At 37.0% G+C, this 12,654-nt stretch overlaps 1 protein-coding gene across 1 annotated transcript in view; it reads left to right on the forward strand.

Moving 5' to 3' along the window:
- The window catches only part of LOC306798641 (dermatan-sulfate epimerase-like), a 169,186-nt gene that overhangs the window by 65,950 nt on the left and 90,582 nt on the right, over window positions 1–12,654 (forward strand). The window contains 1 exon segment of the mRNA XM_079298819.1: window positions 12,424–12,598. Coding sequence (XP_079154945.1) covers window positions 12,424–12,598 — 175 coding nt within the window.

Here is a 12,654-nt window from a genome sequence, read left to right on the forward strand (position 1 = left end):
GGAGTGTTTTGATGAAAAAAACATACTTTGTGTCCTATATCACTATAAACTGTCTGAAACCAGCATTCTTGTAGAGACATTTCCATATTAAATTCATTTCTTCCAGCAGAAAGGTAGTAATAAAAGAAAGCTTGTGCAACAAATTATATTAATAAGAATACTCAAGAACCTGACATTAATGATCAGATATCAGTCCAAAAAGATAATGAGGCTGTTGTCTCATTTTTGCAGAATGTAAGGTGCCGAATGCAAACATGGTGTGCATATATCATTGGCTTTGGCAGGAATGATAATTTGAAGACTAAAGGAGAAATAGATCTCCTTATATGTCTGTTTTCTTGGAACTTAATAAGCAGTGCCACAATCTGGAAAACAAAAGAGCTGTTTGTGTGTCATCTGGTTTCTTCATAAATATTCAGGGAAGACTTGTTGCTTTGTGGAAACTGCCTCTACAAACACTTTAAATATACAAATATGAATTGTTCATGCAGTCTTTGCTTTCATAAATATTCCATCCTGTTTGGCTAAGGCCCATGTAAGTGGAATTTCAATGGCAGGACTTCCTTCCTCACAGCCTAGCAAGGGGTTCAAGTGGTAACCAGGCACTTGTTTTCTACTTTTTCTCATCAAACTATTTAATTGAGGTTGTATTGAGAGAGCAAGAAAATTGGAGCAGGGCTGTTGGTGGTGGAGGTGCATGGGAAACCCTCCTGCTCCACAGCCTACCCACCCAGAACATGCCCAGGAGTGCCCAGTGCTGTAATGAGCAGGGTGGGTTCCCAATCACCCACTGCCTGGTCTGTCAGCCACTGCAGAAACCTGAAACACTGAGTCTTGTAAAGTTTGTATTAACAGGAAAAGCAGCAGCATTTTGGGATATTCTTTGTAAATGCAATATAAATGTAAGAGATACGCTATAGTCACTTAAATATTTTGAGAGAATGTTTGAAACTACATGATCTTTAAGGTGCCTCCCAACCTGAACCATTCTACAATTCAGTTTTTGATATCAAATACATAAATTGCCTTTAATTTCCAGAATTTTCTGCTAGCGGTTGCAGAGATCCATACAAAAAATGGCCTCAGAAGAGGCCAGGAGTTCTCATATATTTGTGTCATTTGGATAATGTTAACAAAGATGAAGAATCAAACCTGGAGATATAAGAGTACAGAATCACAAATAGAGCACCCAGAAAAATTTTCTTCACAACTTTTAAATAAATTTCTCTGGGCTCTAAACTCCAAAATTGCTGACAGCTTGACAAGCAATGACCTTTTCAGCACTTTAGGTATAATTTTAACTAATTTCTTCTTTGCTGTTCTCCATAAGAGAGTGATGAACTCAACACACACACTTTGCATAAATAATTTCATTTAGCTGTGACATTTTTAAAGCATTCTTAATGGAGACTGTACATCTTGTTAAATTTCTGGAAAGTGTTTTGTTTTTTTTCTTTGTGCTCAAGCTGATTGCTTGGCCATAAAATAATGGACTCTTTATGCTCATGAAAATGGCATTAGGGGGTGCTCCTCTCTCAACCTTCCTGTGGCAAATGAGCTGGTACAAATGGGTAGGGGATGTCTGCAATGAAAGTAGCATGAAGTCAGCATGTATTTTGTTTAGATAAGTTTCAGGCTTCTTGTTCAGATTAGCAAAAACTGTGATTAACAGAACTGTGCTGCTACTCTTTGCTGACTTCATTCCTCATACTGCTCACTAGTAAATTTTTCTGATGTGACCCTAAGTGTCATTATTGAAAAATATGAACACTAGCATCACTCATTAAAGCAATGGATGGAGGTGTACATACTCATTGATAATATGTAATCACAATACTTTAAGGAACTGTAGAAAATAACTTGCATTTAGCACACCACTTCCAAAATGGTGTATTAGATGTTCCTAACAGACAGCTTTCTAGCCTCTTTTTAAAGACCTGCACTGACAAACATCATACAACCTCGTTGGTAGCTTTTCCAGTGCATCAGTACCACTCAAATCAGAAACCTTCATATCATTCCTAATCTAGGTTTGCAGAGGTGTAAGATTATTGCTTCTTGAGTCATTGACCTTGGTCTCGGAGGACAGATTATTCCTTTTTTCTTTTTTTTTGCCCCAAGCATGAGCTTTCTACATTAAGCTGTCAAATCACCCAGTGTTTCCATGAAGCCTTTCCCCCAGATCCACACCCTGACCTCTGTCACTTGTTGTTTGGGGACCACTGCCATTTTATTCAGTTCTGTTCCATTTTTAAAAGTTTTGTCTAGGAGTTTAAGAAGGTTTCAATAACTAAAGAAAAGGGAAAAAATGAGTAGCTGGGATCTGTGCTCCCGACAGGCATGGAGTGACAGTTCTTGATAGCAGAGGGGCTGCGGTGCTTTGAGGTGACTGCGGTGCGGCCGCCTCCACGGTGCCGGTGCCGGTCCTGGGGGCTCCCCCTCACTAGATGGCACCACTGGATCGATGGACCACTCCTGGAAGGATGAACTCCTTCTCCAGGAGTTGCTCTCTCTCTTTCCAGTGCCAGCTGGACTATTGAGATGGGGAACAAATATGCACATGTGGAGGCCTTGCTTCCTCCAGCTGTGCCGGCTTCTTAGAGATGAATGAAAGCCTTTATACTGTGTTTCACTGTACTGTCTGAATGTACCATGACTCCTTGTCATTTAAGCTCTTTGAGTCTTATCCTGATGACCCTTCTTGGTACATCTTCCTATTAATATTTCTTTAATACACAGAGACTGAAAATACACTTTTGCAACCAGATTTATGCAGCTCTGCAGGCAAGAACCATGAGAAGTACTTGGTGTGTGTGTGATTTGAGAGGTGTATAGATAGCTAGAGTGAGATCCCAGGCAAGAAGAGTAAGACTTTCATTTTATGTATTAAAATATGGTGGTAAGCATAGCAGAAGGTGGTAATCACCTACAGCAGGAATAGTTATTGTTGAACACTGCCTGTAAGTTATAAAAATAATGAGATCACAGAAAGCACACAACTGGTAACTTTGTGTATGCACAGGGTAGTCATAAACATGAAAGATGGATAGCCTGACACAAATCTCCTCTGGTCACACTCTTCTGATTTCCGATAGGTTTTTCTGATAAAATTGTAAATGCCTCAATTTACACAGAGTTCTTTTCCCTACCCCATTCTTGTGGTACTTGTTGCTTGCAGTTTCCCATTGCCCATCAGATTGTTCTTGAAGTGTGCATGTGGCATCTGTATAGCAGTGTTATGTAGGAAGTAAAGTGAGTCTGCTTACAACTCTTGGTCCATGTGTACCCATTTAGAAAGTTTGCAGCTGTAGACCTGGAGGTTGAATTAACACCATTTGTTCTTGTCAGTGCACAGTGTCTTGGAAGACAGAAAAGGATTATTTCTTGTTTTAAGAAAAAATACAGTTTTTCTTTAATATACACATACGCATATACATATACATATACATATACATATACATATACATATACATATACATATACATATACATAATCTCTGTTTGTGTGTTAGTATGCACATGTGCAAATATAAGAGGTAGATGATGATGCTGCTTCCAGGAAAAAGATTTCTGAGAACTTAAACTTCTTTCTTACTGCAAGAAGTGCCTCAAAGTAGCTGATCCATTCAAAGCTTCACAAAGAGTTTCATCTCTTCCCCAGAGCTATTTTAATTTGAGATTTCAAAAGCAGGGATTACCTGTAATGTCTTCTTGGGGGAGCAGGACAGCTGAGTAGGATTTTTAGTTTATCAGCAGCTGTAGTCTGTGTTTCATTGTAAGATATTTATCTACTGAATTTTATTTCTTCATTATGCACTTCATTTCCACTCCAAGCATAAAAATACATTTTACATGAGCCAATATACTCAACTAACTTTCATCAGATTTGTAAATAAAACAGTGCTTGAATATTTTACTTCCTGACAAATTAGACTGCAGCAGCATCCTGAACAGATCCCATTTCCCACCTCCTTAGCTGCTTTCAGTTGAACAAAACAATTTCCTCCTTCCATCCTAAATTGTGTTTCAGGTTTTTTAGGGTGTCTTTATTAAGGGATGTATTTTAAAGGTGTGTGAATTGACAACAGGTAGAGTTTAATAGGCATCTAAGTATGCAAAATTTGTTGGGAAAGTAGTTGTTGACTGCAAATAGTTGTAATGTATGTAGAGGAAAAATCTCAAATATGCTTCTATGGCAAGTTTGTGTGACAAATATGTAAGGATCAGTAGCTTCAGCAATCTAAGTATAGGTAAAGATGGAGATTTCCAGAATTTTTGTGGTTATTTCCCGCTGATAGATTGTCTTCCTGTAAATCTTAACACCATGGCAATACTTATATAACAAATGATCCATGTAAATAACAGGAGGAAGAAATGTGGGTTGTGTTGCCTTGAGCAATCACTATGCCACCTTTCAGTCTTTTACTTCCAAGCATACATAAGTGTGTTGCATGCATCCCATCAGAAGACGTTCTTGACAATGGAGCAAAGCAGATTTTTTCCACCTGCAGATTATTCACTTTAATTGTTCACACAGTGCAGTAGGGAGGATCTGGAGAATCAGATTAATTGAACTGAGTGTTTGTTTAGCAAAGGACAGTCATCTCTACAGAAGTTTAGTGTCCAGTTCACGGGTTGTTAGTGTCATTAGAAATGGTTTCATACAGTTTGGTAAATCTGATCTGTTATGCTGCAAACTAGCATGGTAATTCTTTTGTGAAATAAATAATTTCTTCTAAAATATAGCAACAGATCCTGTCCTACCTCCTAAGTGCATCCTTCTTGCTTTGTAGTACACTGGGGAAACATTGCTATAAATAAATATAAATATATATTGATATAAATATTAACATAAAACCAGAAGGAAAAGAAAAAAAACAAGGAAAGAAAGAAATTCTGTCTCCAGCATTGTATATGTAAAACTATGGAAGGTCATTCAAACTACCTACATCAAGACAACTTCTCTACAAGTGTCATGTATCAACAGTCAGGGTGCAGACTTTGCCACATGCATCTGTTTCTCATAACTTTTTTTTATTTGTGGTGTTACCCTTTTCTGTAGGAAGGGATTTGGGATGAAATGGGCAAGGACTGCAGTGTGGGGCTAACTCTGACTATGTGAGCAGTTAAATCAGCCACTTGGGAACACCAGTAGAAACAGAAAACATGAAAATAGCCTGGATTTCTCTTTCAGTGTCCATGGACTTCAGTAAAAACTAGGAATAACAGTACATGCAAAAGCCATGTCAGTATCTGGCTGTGGCATTGTGCTCCTAGGAGTCTTGGCTGTTCTGCATCCAGGACACTGCTGATGTGGTGGGAGATGAGGCAGAGCTGGCAAGCAGAAGGGTGAAGATTAGGGGCAGATTGAATGGGGTTCTTCTAGATAGGAAATAGTGGGGGAATGTCAGAAATTGTACTTTTAAGCTTGCTTGAAAAGTTTTTGGGGAAAAGTAGTTAACAAGCTATGTTTTCAGGAAATTATACAGCCTCATCTTGAAGCTGATTTTAGCTAGGGCCAACCCTTAAACCTTGCACAGCCTTGAGGTTCTGGGCTGTCCATCAGAGGTCTTTGGTTCTACCCCTGCTACACAGGGGGAAAAAGGGGGTGATATTCAGCTAAGAGATGTCAGAGCCATAATAACTTCTAATTTAGACATTAGGACTTCCCCTTAAATAAAGGTTCTGTGCTGTTCCTGACAGCCTTTGTCATGGGAACCTCACCTCAGAAAGGAGGGGGAGTGGTGGTTCCTGCCTTATTAAGCCAGAAGAAACAACATCTGCTCTTCGCTTCCTTAGGAAAATTCCTAGTAAATCAGACCCTATTTCATTGGAGACCTATCTTTAGCTACTAAAGCATTTTAAATTTTGCATTAAATTTGTCATAGGCCACAGGAGTAGAAAATAAGTACAAGAGGAAATGACCCATGAAATATTTGCAGAGGTGATGTTTTGTGTATGTTCTACTAAAATGTTTCCCTCAGTGTATTAAGTGTTTATATAGCACTACAGCCACTATTAATCCAAGTAGTCATGTTTTTCCTAGCCCACCACAGACCCTTACCTTATGATCACCCCCTTGAAATTAATCAAGGTGGGTACAGAGTTGTCATCACTGCAAAATAGTTTATTATTTTAGAAAATGTGGATGTTGCTAAAAATATTGAGGATGTTAATGTTACATGGTCAGTAAACATCTTCTTTAACAGATACACAGGCAGAAGAGGCAAATGAAGAACCAGTTGATCCTGTAGTTCAACTGGTAATATATGATTAGCTCAAAATTCAAGTGCAACATGCAAAGGGCTTACATTGTGATCTTTAAAATCCCTACTTTTCTGAGAACACAGGAGGAAAAGCTTTTTAATTTAATTGGACATCCTAATACATGTTCCCTAAGTATAAGCATGCATTAGTAATAGAATGCAACCTATCCTTAATACTGGTTGGTTTTCATTTCTTCTCATATTTCCTACCTCCTCTCTTCTGTCTGATTTTCAATGGTTTTTTTTCCCTTTTCTGTCTGATTTCAGTTCATTTGTATATACAGGAGCAGCTTGAAAGACTCTGTTTTTTAAGCAGCTACTCATATATCTGGCACATAAGCTAATTCTTAGCTGCAACAAGCAGAGGCTCATCAGGTTGCAAAGTTCAGCCTCATGACAGGCAGAAGCTCACTGAGGTGTCATTCTAAATTTCTGGTCTCCATTGGCCAATTCACCCATGCTTCATTTTTTCCACTAATTTATAACAGAAATAGTGCTGCACTCTTTTTTCAGGTGAGAATGAGGTATTTGGTACCATAATATTGTTTTCCTTTGTCTCCAAACTTAGTATCTTTTTTTCATGTCTGCTCCTAATAAATTAAGATGTGTAAATAGCTGATGTTCTTCCTGCCTGAACTGGACCAGGATGTTTAATCCTTTGGCCTTTTAAAAAATGGCACAGTTTTTCTAAATAATTTTCTCAATCTTTCTAAAGAACTGAGACAATTGCAGAAAACATAAAATCTCAAAATATTTGATATCTCTCACTCTTCATTTTTGCTATTATGATATTTGCCTCTTCCTAACTTCCTATCTTCCAGGACTGTCATCCTTTTATTCTGTTTTTAAAACTTTTTATCTCCTGGGGGATGGAGAGGATGATTTATCTCTTCCTGCTGCTCCCTGTTCCTGGTATCTGCCTCATCCCAGGCCTCCAGAATGTAACCATATTTTGTCCAGTCATTCCTGCATCACCCTTCATTATCTTTTCTTATCTTGCTTTATGTTAACATTTCCTTCCCTCTGTCTCTCATTTTGCTTCTGCTGCTTAAATGAAAGGCAATAAAAGACAACTTGCCTGATGTAATTTGGACTATCACCCTCTTTCCCCTCTGCTTGCTTTCATTAGATGAAATTTAGGTTCTTTTGGAGAATCTCCTGTCATGAAGTTATTTTTCTTGTGTTCCTGTTGAATCCTCATGATAATTGTTAGATTCGTTTATTTGGACAGGAGAAGAAGACAGCAACATTGGTCAAAGAAGTTTCTCTGTTCACTTCAAAAAAACTGAAGTGCTGTAAGGCTACAGTGGAGAGGAAAACACAGCTAATATAATTCTCTGTGTCATTGCTGATTGTAACATTTATTGCAGCTCTACTCTGTTAATCAAATCAATAACTGTTACCTGCAAGCCAGCATTTTAAGACAAAAATTAGGGAAGAACTGTAAGTTCTTTCTCACGGCAGAGCTGCAGAGAATTTGGCTGTGGGTATTAATAGCTAAGCTATCATATTGCCTTTGAATTTAAAAGAGAGAAAAGTCACATTCCCAATTACTATTTTCATTGTAAGAGATTGTTAAAGCCACTGAATACAAGATACAAATTGGCAGTGTAAAGTTGGTTTTTTTGGCTAAATTCTAGGGATTTTTTTTTAGCTTCATACTTCTCTGCTTACCTTAATTGTATAAATAGCAAATAAGTTATTTTTAATTTAATCAAGTTGGTACCCTTTAGAAGCAGTGACAATACCAAGAAATACACTATTCCTGTGTTTTAGTTCTGGACTAAAACCTTGCCAGAAAGGTGCCTCTTGAACATTTACCCACTTTACAATCCAAATAGCAGTTAAGGGATGAAAACTGCAGTGTCCTGGCAGTGCAGATTTACAAACATTGAGTGCAAAGGAGTCCAGAGCCAGTGGGTGTGAACTGAGCCTGCCAGGGAGAAGCAGTGTAGTGCAGAGCACAAGCAAAATCCATAATTAATATCCAAATACAGGTATTATTTTAGAACATCAGGCTGCATACTTCAATGGAGTAAGTTTGTGACTGTAGTAGAGGAGGGGCATTGCCTGAAGGACTGGATTATTATGTGTGCTGGAAGACACGACAAGCATCAGCCTCTCTCTGAGTATGGTCTGGGAGTTCTGCATTTCCAGCATTTCCAGCTACATAAGTCCCATCACACTTGCTAGCCCAACTCTGTTGCACACAGTTAAACTGCAAGTCAAGAAAATGTCAGATAAATGTCACATCAAAAATCAGATTAAATGTCAGATTAAGTCAGATTAAATGTCAGATTAAAATGTCAGATAACACACAAATAAACTCTGAACTGGACACTAAAGGAACTTCTGATAATATAGATAGAGGAAATCATATCGCTTTGAAAGTACATCAGGACGTTGATCTGATAAGAGACTCTGACAGGACCTTAATATGTGGTGGTTCTAGACAATTCATTTTATTTGCTTCTATTTCTACATTGAATTTATAAAGCATATATCTTTTTCTGGTGGATCGCAAAAGCACTAATTGTTTTTGAAAGTGTATTTGAAGGATTATTATAAGTCTTTACAGAGGCTAGTTGCTGATTTGCTGTTCCAGGCTGTATTTCAGAGATTTGAGATAAACTTCAAGTTGTTTAGAAACAAGAATGAAATTGCAAAAATTGCATTTGTTCCATGATAACAAATACATAATACATTCTAAGGTTGTGTATGAAATGAATTCACTTTCTTGCTCCACATCATTGGATTAAGTTTCCTCATAAAAACACAGGGGGTAAATATGTTGATTGTTATATTGATTGTCACAGTCTTCTTGCTTCAATTTGTTTTTATTAAATACTTCTTTGTATTTTGTGTAAGCGTTCACACTGCCAAAGAGCCAGAGGTTACTAATAAAGGCTTTGGCATGCTTGAAGGTAATGGAAAACAACAGAAAATTTGAGGTGAAAGTTGGGACAGTTATTTTGTTAATGTTTTGCTTTCACTGATTTATGGGTATATATATGTCCATGTCCATATAGTTGTATGTTAAGTGATATTCATAAAACCTAGAGGAAAAAAGATAGAGATTTTGTTTTAAGCAGTGTATAGAAAACAAACAATCAGTTATAGATCTGGCAGTGACCACAAGTCCCCCACTTGGATACAATGAATTTGTGGACCAACAAAACTTTCCTAAAGTTTACTTATATTTCCACTTTTCCATTTTCCAATTTGGATGGCCCCATAAGCATTATCAGGGAGGTGTTATGGACTAGAGAATTTCTTACTTCTCCACAGTGTTATTCTGATGAATTACTTCTTTTTTTTTCAAGAATGGAGCTGTATGACAGTTGCATAATCACTTATTTCTATTAACTCATCTTTGCTTTCCCTGTTAAGTAAGAGCTCCCTGTTATCAGAGCTATTAGCTGTGATAAAATTATTTCTTTTCTGATTTCTCACTGATGCTTTGCTTAAAAGAGTTTTCTTACTATTTTTATTGTTCGTTTGCTTTAGAAAAACATAGCGAAATGTATGTCGTAGTGGGAAAAAAAAGGCTTCATCTGTCGTTAGGAAATCATTCCATTTGATTTTGAAGGCTTAACACTATGCTATTTGTCCATCACATGCTAAAGCTTCCAAAATTCTCTCTGCCAACAAGGTGCTTGTGTCTCTGCTATACTCCTCAAAACTGGCTCCTGCTCTGGGTTAATGAACAAGAGTTTTGGCTTTTATTTTATCTGGCTTTCAATCAAATCTTTCTAGCTTTGGTGGTTAAACTCATTTACAGGTATGAGTTTGTATTCCACCAAACTGTCTTCACCAGATACAATAGTATGCTAGGAATTAACTCAAACTCTGCTTTCCTGGGCCATGCTGGCCTGATTACAGTAGACTATGCTTTAATGAGGATTCTTCTGAGCTGCCTCTGCCTGATATGGCAAACAGCCCAGAGGCAAATTTCAGATCCCAGTGTCAAGAACTGATTCATTGCTTGTCTGCAATTAACATGCTGGGCTTCAGGGTCTAGATAGAAAGCTAGAATAAGACTCTCTTTCAGCTCATGTATAGAACCCAGAGTTGTTGACTTTTTCCAATGCAGATATAGCTCAAAGGTCAAATATAATAGATATGTCAGGTAAAAGATACTATACAGATTATGGAGAGATAAGGCAGTGTTGATTAAATTAATTCAAAGGCTTTAAATTGCACATCAAACAGTGGTCACAGACAGTGGAAGGCATTTCATAAAGATAGAAAAACAAGGAGTGTCCAGGAGTAAAACAGATCTTTTTGTCTGAGGGTGATAAGAGTGATAGGTCATTGGTTATATAAATGAACTTTGCCATCTTTATTTTAAATTGTTTAAACCCATGAGAGCTAATGCCTAGCCTGGTTTTTTTTGTGTGCCCCTTCCTTCTCATCTGATATTGTGCACTTTCCAAAACACCAAAAAAGAAAAATTGTCAAAGCATAGCATATGAAATATTATTGCAAGTTATAATATGGAGGGGAAAAAAATGCAGTTTCTGCTCCTAGAAACTCTGTTGCTCATCCCAAATACTATTCATGCCTCAGGAAAGAAGGAGGGAAAACACAACAGGAAACCTTCTTTCGTAAATCTGCTTTGTTTAATCAAAAATATCATTGTTCTTGGCTAGCTCTCAAGGCAAATGTCATGGCATCCCATAATGCTGGCTGCAGGAACAGGCTCGTATTCCCCTGGTAGACTTACACAGCCTGACCTAAATACAGCAAAGAACTCAAAGAATGGCCTGGTTGTGAGCTGGGAGATTTTGTTGGAGACTCTCCTCAAATATACCAGTCCACTTTTCTTGAAGAAATCTGTCAAGATGTAGTACAGAATGATAGATTTTTGCCTCCTGTCTAGTTCCAGGGATAACAGCCAATTTGAAACTTTTTTTGGAACACTTTTGTTCCCTGCCATCTGTAGATGTTTGAATGTGCAGTGTATGGAACAGAGTTATGTTTAGCACCCAGCATCTTTCAGTCTTTCTTTGATACTACTGTTTCAAACATGCATGTTCTCTTCCATTAAACTGCTAAAGTTCAAGTGGTTTAAATCTTATTTTTTCAAACTAGAGAACAGCATTACTCACATACCAAAAGGCTAAGTAATGTCTGGGATTTATTAAATCATTCAGCAAAGTTGACCACAGACAGTTGCATATAGAACAAGTGCTGGAAGAAAAATAATCTATGATGATGTTCATTATACTACAACACACACAGACTGAGAGCCAAATATTTGGTATAATTTCTGTCTCTACAATTATTATATTTCTTTTTAAAGTTTTAACTAGCTTGACAGTTTTGGTTATAGAGGGTTTGAGCACAGAGGAAATATGTAGGGAAATTTAATGTTAATTTGACATCTTGGTAAAGCAGTTATGGGCTATAACAGGATGAATATTTATTGGTGACTTTAATGAATAGGTAACTTTTACTGCAAAGCTAATGTTGCTGCACACTTTTAAAGTCTTCCATTCTAAGTGTATTTGCAAAATTCTATTGCTGTTTCATTTGGCAAAAAGAACATTATTGAAGCTCTAATTGAAACAGGTCAGTTTTTTGTATCTGTTCCTAGTATTCCAAATACTTACTTACAAATACTTACTTTGCCAGTTTATCAGCCTTTTATAGATAAAGTGCTACTTGAAAAAAAACGCAAAAACAGTAAAATGGATGTTACTGATCAGTCAATGCTAATGTGAAGTGTCAGAAGTAAGTGAACAGGTGTTCTTTGGAATTTTAGGCCCTTACTACTTTCTAAACATTTAGCTCATTTCACAATCACAAACTAAGTATCCAAAAATTGAGAAAACACAAAAGGAAATAATTATTTCCTGCATGAAACTATAATCTAAAATTTCTTTGCTATAAACTATTATGAGCAAAAGAACATCAAACAAAATAATTATGAAAATTCCACAATGAAAGAGTAAAGTCATGCCAACTTATTTCTGTGAATTTTCTTGATTTGATTGGAGGTTTTGGTTTATATTATGTTACAACCCAGAGAAAATTTTAAACTTTGCTTTGCTTTATTTTAATTTTATTGTTTGCACATAAAAGGATATTTGTTGTGTGGATTAAGTGGTTTGTGAGGAGGATTGGATAACATAATCCTATTTTAAATTTTTTAGAAGACTGTGGGATGTATTTCCCAGAAGTGAAAAATCATCCAGACAAATATTTACAAAGATGTCCTGAGTCTGTAAAAAAGTGGCTGAAACAACTGAAGAATGCTGGGAAGATTCTGCTGTTAATTACCAGTTCTCACAGTGACTACTGCAGGCTTCTGTGTGAGCATGTTCTTGGGTAAGTGCAAAGTCCATTTCAAATTAAATCTGCCCATTGGAGACTGGAGATTGCAA

This window comes from Erithacus rubecula, assembly GCF_903797595.1.
Source record: "Erithacus rubecula genome assembly, chromosome: 2".
Lineage (NCBI taxonomy): Eukaryota > Metazoa > Chordata > Aves > Passeriformes > Muscicapidae > Erithacus > Erithacus rubecula.